General features: G+C 41.0%; 1 protein-coding gene across 1 annotated transcript in view; it reads right to left on the bottom strand.

The window, feature by feature from the left end:
- Positions 1 to 685: 685 nt before the first annotated feature.
- MTR (5-methyltetrahydrofolate-homocysteine methyltransferase) overlaps positions 686 to 18,250 on the bottom strand; it is a 1,960,411-nt gene continuing 1,942,846 nt past the window's right edge. The window contains exon 33 of the mRNA XM_069607970.1: positions 686 to 1,285. Within this exon, the coding sequence (XP_069464071.1) occupies positions 1,196 to 1,285 (90 nt within the window). The 3' untranslated portion in view covers positions 686 to 1,195. The remainder of the gene's footprint in view (positions 1,286 to 18,250) is intronic.

Genomic DNA, 18,250 nt, shown 5'->3' with positions numbered 1-18,250 from the left:
ATGTGAGGAATCTGTGGGAGGAAGGAATCCATTAGAAGGGAAACTATGTCCAAGCAACTCAGATATGTATTGATAAATCAATAACGATTGGTCTACATTGTTTACAGCAATTCAAATGGTACTGGCTTCCATTCTGCAATGGGACAAGATTGCTTCAGGATGTTTTGGGGTTTTTATCAAGCAAGACAATCATATCGACAAAGCCAGCAGATTAGGCTTTTGTATAGAAGGCCTTCACCATGTGCAAGCTTTAGCCATTCTGTGATTTGGTACCAACATAATTCGCTACATGTTGTGAAAATGACCCCACACCTTCAAGTTAGGAAGTATGCACCTGATTGTATTTGGTACTGGGTATATCATTTTGCCATGTACTAATCGGCAAGTAGAAGGATAAACAGAGTATGGAATGTTTGGCTTCCACTACTTAGTTCAGTCAATCTTTTCATCCCTCTATCAGACACATGATAGTTTGTAATTGGTGATTCTGCCACTGAGGGTGTGTCATGCAGGCAAAGCCTGGTTACATACTAATGACGTGCACGTCCTGAATTCACTGCATGGAACTTTGACAATAACATATGCTATTTCTTTAGTCAATATTTACCTTTTAAACTGAATACATTCAAGGACAACAATTTAGTAGTTTGCTATGTCCATTGATCCAAACATCCATGAATGTACAAGGCATTTAAAAATATTTTTTTATTTCCTTTTATGAATCCTTTCTTTTTTCTCTTGAATAGATTCAGCAGATGTAAATGTATCACATTTGTCACTTTTAAAAAATAATTCATCTTTGCAAATCTTTGGACTACTTGGTTTTATGTTTTTAGATATTGCAGACAATTTAGTTAAATTCAAATAAACAAATGGAAAAAGAAGTAGGTCCCTTCAAATTATTCCATCTGATTCCCAAAGATTCTCAATAAGACTCAGATTACAGTATGTTTCCAAGACAATTGACTATGTGTTATAAAAGCAAAGCATACAAATGAGTGACATTTAAAAATACAATTACTAGTTAAAAGAATTGACAAGATCAAATTAGCAGCATGTACATCACTAGAGAGTACTTTGTTGTTCCAAAGTTCTTTCAAGGCAATTATTTAAAATATCAGTTTTTCAGGCTTTTGTACAGTATGTTGTGAAGTTTTTTTTTTTTTACATAATACAAAATTAAGGAAAGTGTTCGTCAGTCTTCTGGATCATAGCTTAAAATGGGCCCCAACCATTTCTCCACTTCTGTAACTTGGATATTTTTCCTCAGTGCATAATCTTGAACCTGGAGATGTAAAGCAAAACAGCATTTACATGAACATAGATTTGACAGCTGAACATAGTTAACTAGCATCTAGAGATAGAGGCAGACATTGTGATTTGTTACATCTCACTCCTCCACAAGTTACTTAAGACCCTGGGTTGGCTTCCCTTTAAAACTCTTTGCTTAGGCTAGCATGTGTTCTGTGCTGGATACCTAGTCAACAGTCTTTATATGAATGTGCTAAACATGTTACAACAATATATATATTTATTCAGTGAAGAAACTTTGTTGAAAGGGACGTTATGGTTAAGTTGCGCTACTAAAAACCTATAAAATTCAGTGAAAAAACTTTGTTAAAGGGATGTTATGGTTCCAAGTAAAACCGAAAAACCCTTGAATTTCGCCAGTTATGGTAAGCTAAGCAACCATAACTCACGCCACCACCGTGCACTGCTAAGCCTAACACCCAGGACATCAAAGATGACATCACAAATGTCATTGATGACATCACTGATGACATCACATGAGTATTTACTTTTCATGAAATGTGTGTACAAGGGATTCTTATTATAATGTTGTTAACAAACTGTCAAGGATCATTGGAATAAATGTCATGAGCTAATTAGTGCATTAAGCAATGCATTGATATAAATAGCATTCTATTATGAAGTTCTATCCAGTATACTAACCTACTCATCCAGAAACATAGGCATTGTGTGCAGCATATATGATGAAGGTACAATATTCAGAATGTTGATATGTTGAATAATGAAATTATAACTGTTTTCTTATTAGAGTTTTGTGTACTGTGAAATATGTAATAAGCTAACACAACCCACGTATCACATAATTGCATTATTACAAACAAAACACAAAGAGACAAGAACACATACAGATATGGGTATATACAGGGAAAGTGAAGTAAGCAAAAAAGCAGAAGTAGTAGCAGAAATAATTCATAACCTAACTGATTATCTTTATGCAAATAAATGATTGCTCTGTTGGAAAGCTGCTATTTACCCTATGTATATGTATCACATGATGTGACTGGACCCTAAGGAAAGTAATGCGAGTACAATGTATACAAATATGAGCATATACAGGTAAAGTAATTAAAAAAACAACAGAACTATCAGAAAGTGCTGATAACTCTACTGATTATCTTCATGCACAGAAAGGATTGCTGTGTTTCAAGCTTGCGTCTTCCCCTATTTATATGTTTCATTTGATATGACTGGACCCTAAGGGAATTACTATAAGAACATACTTGAAGGATAAGTCTACAAATGTAGTATGTTTACAATTTTTAGTTCCCGACTGTTACTGAAGAAAACCATGTGGCCTAGATATGTCAGTAATGGAAAAAAGAGGGAGCCAGACATGTGATGTCATCAATGACAATTGTGATGTCATCTTTGATGTCGTGGGTGTTCGGCTTAGCAGTGCACGGTGGTGGTGCGAGTTATGGTTGCTTAGCTTACCATAACTGGTGAATTTCAAGGGTTTTTCGGTTTTACCATAACGTCCCTTTAGCAATGTTTTTTCACTGAATTTCATAGGTTTTTAGTAGCGCAACTTAACCATAACGTCCCTTTAACAAAGCTTTTTCACTGAAATTCATAGGTTTTTAGTAGCGCAACTTAATAATAACTTTGACTTTATGTACATGTAATATGGAACATACTGAACCTCTTCTACTGAACTTGATGTTCGCGAACTCTTTTAATGTCCGCGGACATGTTCGGAGAACAGTACCACTACCTAAAAACTCTGGGGGGAGGTGGTATGTTCGATTCTTATATCATAACATAGGAACATTTAACAAATTCAAAAAGCAGCACACATACGCATTATATGTAGCAATACATAAGAAATGTAACCCATATATGTAACACACTAACCATTCATTTAAATGCAATATGTTCTAAAATGGAATATACCACAAGATGATAAATTGGCTTCCAACATAATTACCTCACAGACACTACAGAGCTAAGAACAAGACCAGACCTACAGAGTACTTAGAACCTATCTTACCTGAAATAGTAAGTGTACTTCATTTTACTCATATATTTATAAACTTTCTGTATTAGATTAAAAAAAAGATATATTTTTTTTTCTCACAGATATGTCTAGTACGCTGGAATGGCTAGAGGAGCATTTCCCACATGAGGAAATGTCACAAGATAGTGAAACTAATGGTAAACGCTTTACAATATAAACCATTTAATGATTATTTCATATACATTTAACATATATATATTTTTTTGTACAGAGCGTACCAAAACAGAAAATACCTCTGAAGAAACTGTTATGGATAACACGCTTGACAGCATAAAAGAAAAAATGGATTTATTGTTGACCAATTTTAATAATTTGAAAACTTTTGTTGAAGATCATTTTAAAACAAAAACCTCATACCATTGCCCCACATGTACTTGTCCCCCCTCACCATATCCCAGTCAATTATCCCCAAACCCTCTCCATAACCCAAAACGATTTGATGAGACTTCCATCCCTTCTTCACCTGATACCAATCATGTTGAAACCCCTAATTCTCCTGTTTTTGTTTCCGTTTCTGCCTCACCTTCTCTGTCATAAATTATTAATATATGTTAAATAAAGTTACACTTTTATATTGTGTTGTACTTAGTTTCTTTTTTTTTGTTTTAAAAAACAATGTAGGTGTCCCCGGACAGCGCAGGTGTTCTAAAATGTTTGTAAATAAACGAAAATGGAGGTGTCCTGAAGAACACTATACCTGTCCGTACTGTTCGCTAGCAAGTTGAAACTGTTCGAAGAACACAATTGGTGTCCTGAAATGTTCGTAATTAAACGAAAATGGAGGAGTCCTAAAGAACACTATACCTATCCGTACTGTTCGCTAGCAAGTTGAAACTGTTCTAAGAACACACGCGGTGTCCTGAAATGTTCGTAAAGAAACGAAAATTAAAGTGTCCTGAAGAACACTATACCTGTCCGTACTGTTTGCTAGCAAGTTGAAACTGTTCTAAGAACACAAGCGGTGTCCTGAAATGTTCGTTTGACGCACTTTTAATTACTTCAGGACCCGAACAGTGTCCGTAGAACATCATCGTGCATGCGCAAACCAATGTCCGTGCATTTGGTGTCCTGCGGACAGGCGCTTCCTTCGCGGACATGTTCGCGAAGGGATCATGTGACCGCGCCCACGCTAATTGCGTGTTCTGAATGCGGACACTGTTCGTGTCCCCGAACAATTTAAAAGTACATTTTCAAGTAATCCACAATATTTTTCAATAAAAACTCATCATGGCACAAGTCCCACATAGTAATCCTGAGTTTCTACATACCTTTTGAAACTTTTTGAACCCTTTTTTGTGTTCGATCTGTCTGCGGACAGCGCGCATGTCCGCGGACCGCGTACAAGCACCCCTATAAAAGACCACGCCCTAGAGCTTATTCTCATTGTGTTTCTGACTATTCTTCAGAGCACTGCGATTTTTGCTGCCACTTGCAGATATCCATCATCAACCTGATGGCAACTATAGCTCCACTGCTGCCAGCCGGTGCTGTATCTGCCTCAGCACCACCCCCACCCCCTCCACCACCAGCACCTTCCCAAGGGCCTGAAGAGGGGAACAGGAATGAGGATGCGAGAAGGAAGAAGAGGATGAGGAGAATGGAGGTAGAGGAAATCCCTACTACCCGCACTAGGCGTGAGTCTTGGATGTGGCGGTTGTTTACCATTCATGGGAATGGTCCTAAGGCTCATGCGAACCGTGTCACCTGCAATGAGTGCAAAATGATATTCAGTCGCAGGAGGCACGGTTCGTACAGCTTTGGGACCACGAAGCGACACCCGAGGTCATTTCACTCTGGGGCTATTCGCAAGGTTGTACCTTGCGAAGAACGTAGTAGGTTGATTTCCTCTACTTCATCCTCCGTTTCTGATCCTGTCACCACAAGGACCACCTCTGTGGGACAGCGTCTTCCTCAAGCTGCCTCACAGGCCATACAGGATTCTGATGACCCCTACCTTTCGAGGGTCACAGTTGTATGTATGTACTGTGACACAGTACTCTGCAGGGGGGAGCAACTCCGGAGTGCTTTTGAGATTATCGTCTCAGAGCACCAGAAGACCTGCTCACTACCCAAATAAAACCCACTCTACATCTTCCTCTCTCAGCTCGCCCTTTCTTATCCCTGTGGTTGGTGTCCCCCCCTTTACCCTCCTTTCCCCTCCTCTCCTAGTGTGTCGTGCATAAAAAAAACAAACAAAATACAAAATAACAAAAATCCCCAAAAAATAAGGCTCTTTTCAGAGCCGCCTTTCACAGTTAAAAAATAGAAGTGAGGATAAATGAAGCAGGGCCCTTTGTATTTTTTAGAAGTCCGCGGACAGTTCGTGAGCATCTAAAACATTGGGGTGCTACCCTATTATAACCATTGCAATTTTCTCTGAGAGGAAGTGGTGGCTCTGAAAAGAGCCTTTGGGAGGTGTTTGTATGTCAAAAATTATAAATACTTAACACCTACTTCAAAATGGATGCTGTAATTCTAAAAAAGGTCGCAATGCATTTTGAACATTTCTCAGAAAAATCTGATTGCCAGCATAAGTAAGATGGACTCCATCTCTGCGAAAAATGTATGTACTACGAAACATAATATTTTCATTGTGAAAAGAGGACATGCCAAAATCTCTTAGAAAGGCACAAACAGCCTTATTAACATTGTGCCTTGCTTTTTCCATTTGCGGACCAAATGAAGAAGAACGAAGCCACATTTGTCTCTGCGCAATCCGTGAAAATATCACTTGAGAATTAGGAAACATGTCCATGACCCTCCCAAGTCCTTCTTTCATAGCAAATTGCAAAAAAAATCCAGTCACATGTCCTAAACTGTTCTCTCCACAATGAATTACAATTATGTCTGGATGTTGCTCTGTCTCCAAAGTAGCACAGAGAGGTAGCAAGTCCAACCATTTCATTCCACGTACTCCATGCCAGTGTACTTCCACATGTGGAAATCCAAGATCTACAGCTACTCCACAGCTTTCTGCATACACCTTCAACCAACGTATCCACGAATCTCCCAAAATCCAAACAATCTGTTTTCTGAAACACACAGCCATAGCTATCTGTTCTCTCAGCAAAAAGAGTATCTGAGAAACTCTCTCCTGGCACAACACACCCACTAAACTTTCATGACCAATCCATTTCAGTGCTCATTATCATTTGCATGACTTTTGAACCAAAAAATCCCCGGGTGTAACTCCCGATGTCCGCGAACTACCGCCATGTTCGCGGACATATCGTAACATGAACAGCCCTTCTACCATTTCCACTTCACTCTCTGTGCCATTCCCTCATTGGATGTAGCTAAGAAATCACATGACCGTACACCAATCACATTCAAGACCTCTACATCTAACTGCATCATCATAGATCATCACAGCAAATGTACTGTGAATCTCTCTGAGTACAAGTGTAATATCATTGGCAAGCACCATCTACAAGAAATACTGTACAAGTCTTCAAGATTTCTACTTGTAGCTCCATGCATATGCGTGAACACAAAGTACAGGTATGCATATTTTCTGTACAGTACATGAACACATTTTCAAACTGACTTTTAGCTTGTGTAATCTGCAAAATGAATCTTCTGTCTTTTTTCCAATTTCCTAAAATCAACTATCACTTATAAACCTTTATACTATTTACTTTCTTTATACACACACACTCAAATCATGTTAAACTAACATTTTTTAAATGAAATATATAGACTACATATATTCAAACAAAATTGCATGCATGCACACTATGTTCAAATCTCAAAAAATAATACTTATACAATAATATATTTTTATTTATTTATTTAATTACTTTAATTTAAGCATGACATTGAGACACTATTACGTAGAACAGGTTAGTTACAGAAATAGTGGTATTCAGTGGTACATTATGAATTTCACAAGACATAGTAAAGATATTTTGTTTGCTACAGTTAGTCATTGCAATACAATTTGTTCATTAAGAAAATATATGTATTGAACTGGTGCGACGTATCTTATGCAAATAAGATAGTTTTAATGGTTTTGAGGAAGGCGCTGAGGATTTCAATTAAAAAAATCAATGTCTAAATTAAAAACAGTGCTATATACAAACAAAATTACTCATTTGTTTCTTTTACAATTGCAGTGAAGACCATTCTCCTGAAAAGAAGCAGCCGGATTTGAAGAACAAAGAAGAACTAAGGAATAACCTGATCATTTTAGAAAAAAAGTAAGTAGAATATCACCATAATATTTGTATTATTACGCAAACACACTGTAAAGTTAATTCATGCTATTTCCGTGTCATGATGCCTACCCCCGGAGCACCAGGACAGGCCCAGCACCCCCGGGAGCAGGCATCATGCCCTCGGGTAAAAGCCCAGCGGCCCCTAATAGGGGCTCCTTTGACTTAGTACTGGCACCTTTGGCGCAGGCTCATGTTGGACATCAGTCCTGGCGCCATAGGCGCCAGGCTCATAAAAGAGGGTGTTTGGTGCACTTACCTGATGCAGACCATGCTGCATGAAGCCTCAAGCCAAATGAGGCTTAGGAGGGACTATTTTCTCAAAGGAACTATTTTACTTGGGTGGGGACCGTGGAAGAATACTTACCTGGAACTTCTTCCAAGGCTATTTAAACCACGCCCGGACTGCCACACGTGCTTCGCGTTGCTCTGCATCTAGCAGCTGAACGCTCACCGTGCCTGCTCCTGCATCTTGCCTCCAGCCACGCCCGCCTCGATCTTGGGATACCTGAAAGGAAGGAAGGGAAGAGAAAAGGTGAAAACCAAGAACTTAATCTAATTTCTTACCTGTCTCCGGAATCATCACGCCAGCGATCCTGAAGATAGACATTCTTTAAAAGCATCGCGCTACTTGTAGCAGCGCCGCGCATCACTCACCTGCCTCGTGGGCTCTTCACTATCCACCGCGACCTTCTGGGCATTCCGCCACATCTCTGCACCTGCAGGGGAGAAGAAGAGACAAAAGGTGAGCAGGAGGAACAAATGAGGAAAGCCTGATTTTCCGTCACAAGACTTACCTGGCCATATTTGACGGGACCACTCCTCATTTCGGGTCGGCGCCACTTCTTGGCCTGGTGCCGCACCCCGGCCCTTAAGGGGAAAAAAGAAAGACATTACTAGAGGGATTCAAAGACATTTAAAGGGATCATTTTATCACAAACTCACCTGAGTTTATCTCCGGCAATATCCCTCGAAGCATCACTTCCACTCTGCACCTGAAAATAAGGACAGATCGCAGGTTAAGAAAAGCAAACAAAGAGAAGACTCTACTCTGGAACTTTTTAAACTGCATACTTACGGCATTTCGCCTTCCGAAACCATTGAAGTAACTGGTCAAATACGCGCCCCTGCACCAGAAGCAGGATGGAGAGCTCATCAATTCAAACATTAAGGTGAGCCTTGATTGGGGATTTCGGAGGTGGTCAGAGAAGAGCAAAGGGGAGGTGGGAAGCAATCACAATACTCTGCAGTCAGTTAATCCCCTTTCTCCACCTACAGAAAGATTTTTCTACGGGCCAGACAAGCCAGATTTGGGGGTCCAGTTCAGTCAGTGTTTCAAATCCTGCGCATCACGCTTGAAGAGGTCACAGCAATCCAGACCAGGTCAGCGCCTCCGTGGGAGCCAGGTGAGCGTTACAGAACGCGAAGCCTTCCTACAAATTCTCACCCAGGCGCTATGGAAACTTCTGAGACTGATATGTTGGCCCAATTACTGGGGGAATTACGGGCCGAAGTACATGCCGCTCGTCAAGAGACTAATGCCCTCAGGAGGGAACTAATCGTATCTAAGGAACGAACTGATGACCTGGCTAGGCAGGTATTGCAAGGTCAAGCTGGGCAAACCCCTCTACCTGGTTCCGGGGGGAATTCTGTTCCTGTGGCTTCAAGTAACCCTGTGCAAATCAATCTACCTGGAAATATGCCGCTGGCCCCACCTGAACGCTTTGCTGGGGACCCCAAACGGTTCGCCGTATTCATGAATCAATGTCGTTTGCATTTCCTATGCAGACCTGGGGCCTTCCCTCATGACCAGACCAAGGTAGCTTTTGTGTTGTCATACCTTAGCGGCTGTGCTGCCGATTGGTCAGTACCACTGGTTACTCAAGATGACCCAATCCTCCGGGATTTCCAAGGATTTCAAGCAAGCATGGAGAGATTATTTGCTCGACATTCTCAGGGACAAGCTCTGGATGATGAACTTCTATCCCTGCGACAGGGCAACCAAGACCTCCTCTCCTACATAGCAACCTTTAACAGACTAATCGTGGAAACTGGATGGCCAGAGGATAAAAGAATCACATTATTCTATCGGGGTCTGCGTGGAGAACTTAAAGATGTCTTGGCCCAAGTCGTAAATCCGCCCCAAGAATGCACAGAATATATAGACTTAGTGGTCCAATTGGATCACAGGCTCCAAAACCGAAAAGCGGATCGGTCCAAGTTTGAAACCCGGGTGTTGGTCAAGACCCACGTCACACCCAAGGGTGCCGATGTCTCTGAGCCTATGCAAATTGGAGGGGTTAGAGGACCTTTAACCCAAAAAGAACGTGAAAGGAGGCGGCAGTTAAAATTATGTCTTTATTGTGGGAACTCTGGACACTTTCTACGAGATTGCCCGGCAAAACCGCCCAAGAAGGTGGTAGGAGCCGCTGATAAAAACCATGAAGACTCTGTTTCGGGAAACGACTCCGCCCGACAAGCGTAGGGGTCCGCTTGCCGAGCTTGAAAACTAACTCTCAGACCTCGCATTTCATTGTGCCAATGGTTCTCGTAGATCCGGAACAGCCTAAGCGGTTGCATGCAATAAAGGCATACATCGATAGTGGGGCTATAGGAAACTATGTGGATCGTGAATTGGTCTCTAGGATTAACCTCCCTCTGCGTCCAAAAACCAGCAAAGATGTCATCATCACAGTCGATGGAACTGAAATTGACTCAGGACCGGTAACACATTCCACTACTGAGGTGACTCTTATTGGTCCGGACGGCCATCGGGAGGCAGTTGTGTTTGACGTAATCAAGGCCCCACAGTTTCAGGTTATTCTTGGAATTCCTTGGTTAGAGACACATAATCCTAAAATTGATTGGTGAGCAAAGAGAATAACCTTCCCGGATTGTGCACAAAACTGCTACCCAGAAAATCTGAAGATTAGTCTAGCATCCGTAACCTCTGTCTCCATGCAACTACCTCTGGAATACCAAGACTTTCAGGACGTCTTCCAATCCAAAAGGAACAGGCCAACACGTTACCCCCCCACAGATCGTACGATTGCCAAATCGATCTGGTGCCCGGTGCACAACCCCCTTGTAAGCAGGATTTATGCCCTTACTGAACCTGAGAACCGGCATTTGAGACAATATTTAGATCAATACCTAGCCAATGGTTTCATTCGCCCGTCAAAGACACCGGCATCCTCGGCTTTGTTCTTCGTGCCCAAAAAAGAAGGCGACCTTAGAACTTGTATCGACTACCGCGCATTGAACCAGATAACGGTTAAAAACCGTTACACTCTGCCTTTGATCCCTGAACTCCTTGACCAGGTGAAGGACATTGCGTATACACCAAGTTAGATCTCCGGGGGGCTTATCATCTGGTGCGAGTAAAAGAAGGCGACGAATGGAAAACGGCCTTCCGTACAAAATATGGTTTATTCGAATACCAGGTGATGCCTTTTGGGTTGTGCAACGCGCCTGCTGCCTTCCACATCTTCATGAACGATGTCCTTTGGGAACTTATCGATGTTTGTGTTGTCGTATATATCGAAGACATTCTTGTGTACTCCTCTTCGGAATCTGACCCCAGAAAGCATGTCCGGGCCGTCTTTGGGAAATTGCGCCAGCACAAACTGTTTGCTAAGCTGGAAAAGTGTGTTTTCCATACCACCGAGGTGGAGTTTCTTGGATTCATCCTGACACCTAATGGGGTCCGAATGGACTCACGGAAAGTGGAGGCCATCCTCAAATGGCCATCTCCTAGCTCGGTAAAAGGGGTCCAAAGCATGCTTGGTTTTGCCAATTTTTATCGCAGATTTATTCCGGAATTTTCACGTGTAGTACAACCCATCACTGCACTTTTGCGGAAAAATAAACGTTTCGAATGGACCAAGGAAGCCGAACAGGCCTTTCTAGAATTGAAAGCTAAATTCACGTCTGCACCTATTTTGAAGCACCCGCGTCCCGATCTCCCATACATAGTCGAAACTGACGCGTCCAGTTTAGCCATGGGAGCTGTCCTGTCTCAGAGAGACCCTGAAACCAACCTACTGCATCCTGTAGCATTTTGGTCCAGAAAGTTCTCACCCCCTGAGGTAAATTATGCAATTACTGATAAGGAATTATTAGCCATTAAGTCCGCCTTTAAGGCTTGGCGGCATTATCTTCTTGGCGCCAGGCACACTATCACCGTGATCACTGATCACCAAAATTTACAATATTTAAAGACTGCCAAGGCTCAATCATCACGTCAGCTCTGATGGGCTTTGTTCTTTGCTGAGTTTGATTTCGTAATAACTTACCGTCCCGGCTGTAAGAATGGCAAAGCAGACGCACTATCTAGAATAGGAATGGGAGAAATAGACACTAATTCAGAACCTGCGTCGATCATTCCCGAACAAAGAATTTTGGGATTAACCTCCTTACAAATCTTTGAAGACATTCAAGCACTAGTAAAACAACTCCTGGACTCTACCGCTTTGCAGGATTGGATCCAAAGGGGGTCTTACTTTTCGGTCAACGATGGCCTACCTTACTTCCAAGGACGCTTATTTCTGCCAGAAAAGGAATTACAAGAACTGGTTATTTCCCATCATCAGGATACCCTGATGGAAGGACATCCTGGCATTGCCAAAACTGAAGAATAAATTAAACGACAATTCTGGTGGCCTTCCTGGCGAAAGGATATTAAATCTTTTGTGATGTCCTGTGGAGTTTGTGCCCAAAACAAAGGCCAAAAGACAAAACCCGCCGGCCTTCTTCAGCCTTTAGACATTCCACCAGCACCTTGGCACACCTTGTCACTAGATTTTATCACGGACCTGCCCCCTTGTAATGGATACAATACTATTCTGGTTGTGGTGGATCTATTTTCTAAAATGGCTCATTTTATTCCGTTGAAAGGATTACCCTTCAGCTTCTGTCCTTGCTAAGGAATTCCTCGAAAATATCATCCGCTTGCATGGATTCCCGTCCATATTAGTCTCCGACCGGGGAAGCCAGTTTATTTCACATTTTTGGAAAAGGTGTTGTCAACTGGCACAAATCGACTTAAGACTCTCAACCAGCCATCAACCACAGACCGATGGTCAGACGGAGAAAACGAACCAGACCCTTGAACAATACCTACGGTGTATGTTGCACCAATCGGAGGGTAATTGGAAAGATTTGTTATGGGTGGCCGAATATGCATACAATAACTCGGTGCACTCTGGAACTGGACAAAGCCCCTTTTACACCCTATATGGACATCACCCTCGTACTTCAGACCTGGACTCTCCTCTGAGCCTTGAAATGCCCGCAGTAGACCATTTGCATTCCACTATAACTCAAGCATTCAAGAATTCAACTGCCCATTTGCAACAAGCGAAAGAAAAATACAAGAAAAATGCAGATCTGCATCGGAAGGAGGCGCCTTCATACCAAATAGGAGACCAAGTATGGTTGGCTACCAAACATTTATTACTCAAGGGACCTCGAACTATTAATCCAAGGTATTTAGGCCCTTATTCGATCAAAGCTATCATTAATCCAGTGGCAGTCAAGCTCGATTTGCCAGCTAACATGCGGATCCATCCCGTTTTTCATGTGTCACTTTTGAAACCAGTGCAACCAGGAACCAGATTAATAAAGCCACCAGAACCAATTCAGATAGATGGGGAGCCTGAATTCGAGGTGAAGAACATTTTGGATTCTAAAATTTCAAAATCAAAACTTTTCTATCTAATTGATTGGAAAGGGTACGGACCTCAGGAAAGGTCTTGGGAACCCAGCGACCACGTACATGCACCTCGGCTGGTAAAAAAGTTCCATCAGGATTTCCCAAACAAACCGAAACCTCCAGAGGGAAGGACCTTGGGAGGGGCCTGGGGGGGGGGGTGCAGTCATGATGCCTAACCCTGGAGCACCAGGACAGGCCCAGCACCCCCGCGAGCAGGCATCATGCCCTCGGGTAAAAGCCCAGCGGCCCCTAATAGAGGCTCTTTGGACTTTGTCCTGGCGCCTTTGGCACCAGGCTCATGTTGGACATCAGTCCTGGCGCCATAGGCGCCAGGCTCATAAAAGAGGGTGTTTGGTGCACTTACCTGACGCAGACCATGCTGCATGAAGCCTCAAGCCAAATGAGGCTTAGGAGGGACTATTTTCTCAAAGGAACTATTTTACTTGGGTGGGGACCGTGGAAGAATACTTACCTGGAACTTCTTCCAAGGCTATTTAAACCACGCCCGGACTGCCACACGTGCTTCGCGTTGCTCTGCATCTAGCAGCTGAACGCTCACTGTGCCTGCTCCTGCATCTTGCCTCCAGCCACGCCCGCCTCGATCTTGGGATACCTGAAAGGAAGGAAGGGAAGAGAAAAGGTGAAAACCAAGAACTTAATCTAATTTCTTACCTGTCTCCGGAATCATCACGCCAGCGATCCTGAAGATAGACATTCTTTAAAAGCATCGCGCTACTTGTAGCAGCGCCGTGCATCACTCACCTGCCTCGTGGGCTCTTCACTATCCACCGCGACCTTCTGGGCATTCCGCCACATCTCTGCACCTGCAGGGGAGAAGAAGAGACAAAAGGTGAGCAGGAGGAACAAATGAGGAAAGCCTGATTTTCCGTCACAAGACTTACCTGGCCATATTTGACGGAACCACTCCTCATTTCGGGTCGGCGCCACTTCTTGGCCTGGTACCGCACCCCGGCCCCTAAGGGGAAAAAAGAAAGACATTACTAGAGGGATTCAAAGACATTTAAAGGGACCATTTTATCACGAACTCACCCGAGTTTATCTCTGGCAATATCCCTCGAAGCATCACTTCCACACTGCACCTGAAAATAAGGACAGATCGCAGGTTAAGAAAAGCAAACAAAGAGAAGACTCTACTCTGGAACTTTTTAAACTGCATACTTACAGCATTTCGCCTTCCGAAACAAGTGAAGTAACTGGTCAAATACGCGCCCCTGCACCAGAAGCAGGATGGAGAGCTCATCAATTCAAACATTAAGGTGAGCCTTGATTGGGGATTTCGGAGGTGGTCAGAGAAGAGCAAAGGGGAGGTGGGAAGCAATCACAATACTCTGCAGTCAGTTAATCCCCTTTCTCCACCTACAGAAAGATTTTTCTACGGGCCAGACAAGCCAGATTTGGGGGTCCAGTTCAGTCGGTGTTTCGAATCCTGCGCATCACGCTTGAAGAGGTCACAGCAATCCAGACCAGGTCAGCGCCTCCGTGGGAGCCAGGTGAGCATTACATTCTGTGCCTAAAAATAGAGATTGTGCTCCATTCTGTCCAAAAATCCCCATGTATTAAATAGCGATTTACAGCCAGAATAGCCCACAAATTCCTATTTTTGGACACACAAATTACCCAACTCAACCGCTAGAATTTTAATATTATAGAACAAACAACTGTTTTAATTGTATACATTAGATTTACTATTTATACTTCTCCACACCACTAGCTTACTTTTTCTGTCATCTGAACCCCAGTTTAGTAGCACATAAATTCAAGAATACCCATCCCTACTAGTTGTAGTTCGCAATGCACAATCACACACCATTACCAACATCTTTATCATCTTACTCAAACACTCATGCACACAGCAAACATACATTGCAGAACACCCCCAACCCATCTTTATTTTTTTCAACAGACCCTAAAGAATGCCTACCAAAAGTCAAGTCCGTAGAAAGCAACGCAGAAGTAGAACAAATGAAAATAAGTGTCCAACATAAGCATCCATCTCTAGCAGAATTTGTAAAAAAGTTGAAACAAAACAGCTAATACAGTCATTTAGTGAAACACAAGAAGTTTCAAGTACAAAAACTTTGCCTCCTCTATCAAAATGTAAAACAAACCAAAAAACAATTAACAGAAAGACAGCTATCACTACAGATAAAACTGCTTCTTTAAATTTTGATATAATGCAAAGTAAGCATACCAAGAAAAGTATTTTAGCCAAAATGTACTATCACAAAGTCCTTCAAAATCTTATAAAATCAGGAGAGAAATCAGGTTCAATGCTTAAAAACTATCATAGGAAATTAATCTTAGAAGCATTGATAGACAGTGCAATTCTTCTCAAAAGAAAGTTATTTATTTTAGTGTTAAACAAAACGAAACCACTAACAAAACTAATAACTAAATTACAAAAAAGACTTCTCAATAAACAAAATGTCAACAGAAGGAACTTCTTAAGTATATGCGGAGGTGAATGGAATCACACTACGAGCACAGAACCATACTTTAATGAAGAAGCGTACAAACAAAAGCAAACAAATATAATTGCCATACATAGCAGTGGTCGAGGTTATGAAAAAGTGAATAATACCATAATGGAATAAGAAGTACTCCTTACAAAAATATGCCCTGAAAACTTAGAATTACCCCTCCATTCAACTGAATCAGAACATCTAGTGTACAAATGGCCATGCACGTCAATGTGTAACATTCCCAAACAATTTTTCAAATCTTTACACCAATTCCTCAATCAATATGTAAAAAGCAAAGACAAAATCAAAATTAAACTACTGCAAAATATGGATACCTGTCCAGTGTGCAAGTACACAGGACTACAAGGACATTCATTGGCCTGCATTACAGGATCTACTTGTAAAACCAGCTTCCATGATATCAAAAGGATATCAACACATCATTCAACTATAAGAAATCTAGTCTATAAACTGTACTAAGCTAAAAGTCCTGCTTTAGCACTAGCAAATTTAAATAACAATCTTCTACATGGTACAGCAAAAGACCTACTTGAAGAAATTGACTATATCCAGAAACAATATTTTGGAAGTGAAAGCCACTTACAGAATGAAATAGCTTTAAACCAAATTAGCAACAATTTTACACATGGCAACCTTTTACTAAACACATACAAAAAAGAAATAATAAAATTTAAAAGTACATCAGCTGAAGTACCAAACCATGTGTGTGTATGTTGCCGCAGAACTTTTTATAAAAGTAACACAAAAACTGTAGACCTATCATACAAAATAGAAGACAATGAAGATTCTAAATGGTTTGAATTAGCTCTCTACCTTGTAGCAGAAAACAAATACGAAATAACTGACCCCTTAATACTTTGCAGTTACTGCACTACTAAACTTGACAACAACCAAACTCCTTCACGTGCTATCACAAATAATTTGGAATTATACCCACTACCAAAACCCCTACAACAACTTAATTTATATGAGAGCATCATAATTCAAACAGTGCACCCATGTCAAGCAATAATACGCCTTCAACCAAAAACAGCAAAATTACCTCCCTCTGAATTGGTAAAAGGCATTCGTGGAAAAGTTGTTTATTTACCATTAGATCTAAAAGAAAATGTGCATACTCTAGGAGTGCAACGTCCAATGCAGCAATCTTTAATTATCTTAGTAAATGGAGTACCTACAAAAGACAAAAAAAATATGGCAACAGCTGGTAGATTTACATAAAGTTAGACAAGCCTTGCAATATCTTAAAGAGAATAATGAATATTACAAAGAAATTAATATTGAAGAAAACTTGAAGGATACAACTGAAATAATTCAAGAAACACAAGAAACAGGTCAATTTGAGCTCCTAGATCCTGCTACAATATCAAATACTTTAGACCATTATACAATTCATCCTTTGCACTCTAATGACACCATAGAAGATGCACTGGAAACATACCAAATGCGTCAAACAAAAGGATCACCAATCAGCATATGGGAAAAAAGTATAGAAGCACGTGCTTTTCCTCTACTCTTTCCTACTGGCAAAGGAGGAAGGTACGATGATAGACCTATTCAAATATCAGCATCAGAATACCGCTCATTACGGATGTATTCTGAAGATCCACATTTTGTCTAAATCTGGGAATACATATTCCACCTACTCTTTGAAAGTGAACTAGCAACTTTATGTTACGGAGTTGCATACATATTAAAATCAGGATCACACTTTCAAAATATGACAGCTACACAATTATTACAAAAAGTGAAACAAAATGATGAGGTTTTACAATCAAATATTACAAATCTATTAGCAAATATGCCTGGTACTAAGGAGTAATGGTTTCGACGTCATGGAGATGTACGTTGTATGATCAGAAACCTTGGCCCACCCACTTGGTTTGTTACATTAAGTTGTACAGAATATGCATGGGAAGATTTACATGATTTCCTACGCATTTCAAACAAAAACAAAACAAACATATATATATACTAACACCTGGAGAACTTTGTTCTTTGGATCCTGTTAATGTTTCAAGATATTTTCACCATTGCTTCATTGCTATGCTATATTTTATTTGTAATTAAACTGTTCCTCCCCTTGGAGAAGTGCAACACTTCTTTTGGAGAAAAGAATACCAAGCCAGAGGAGCACCACATATCCACATGCTTTTATGGATTAAAAAAGCTCCTAAATTTGGTCAAGACAGTGATGCCACTGTTTTACAGTTTATTGAAAAATATGTCACTTGTGAAATTCCATCAGAAGCCACAAATAGTGATCTTCATGTACAAATTTTACAATTTCAAAGACACAAATGTGGAAAATATTGTCGTCGCAAATACAAAAACAAAGGGAAATACTACACTAAATGCCGATTTGCTTTCCCTAGACCAGTTACAAATACAGGTCAAGTGAACAACCTCATGTCTTCAGTTAGACATAGTGTTAAAGGTAAGTCACCTAAAAATACATATTACATAAGAAGAAAAGAAGAAAAATATATCA

Source organism: Ambystoma mexicanum, chromosome 4q (assembly GCF_040938575.1).
Source record: "Ambystoma mexicanum isolate Mex_15411 chromosome 4q, UKY_AmexF1_1, whole genome shotgun sequence".
NCBI lineage: Eukaryota > Metazoa > Chordata > Amphibia > Caudata > Ambystomatidae > Ambystoma > Ambystoma mexicanum.
Note: the sequence above shows the minus strand (reverse complement) of the source record. Positions and strands in the feature narration are given on the sequence as shown.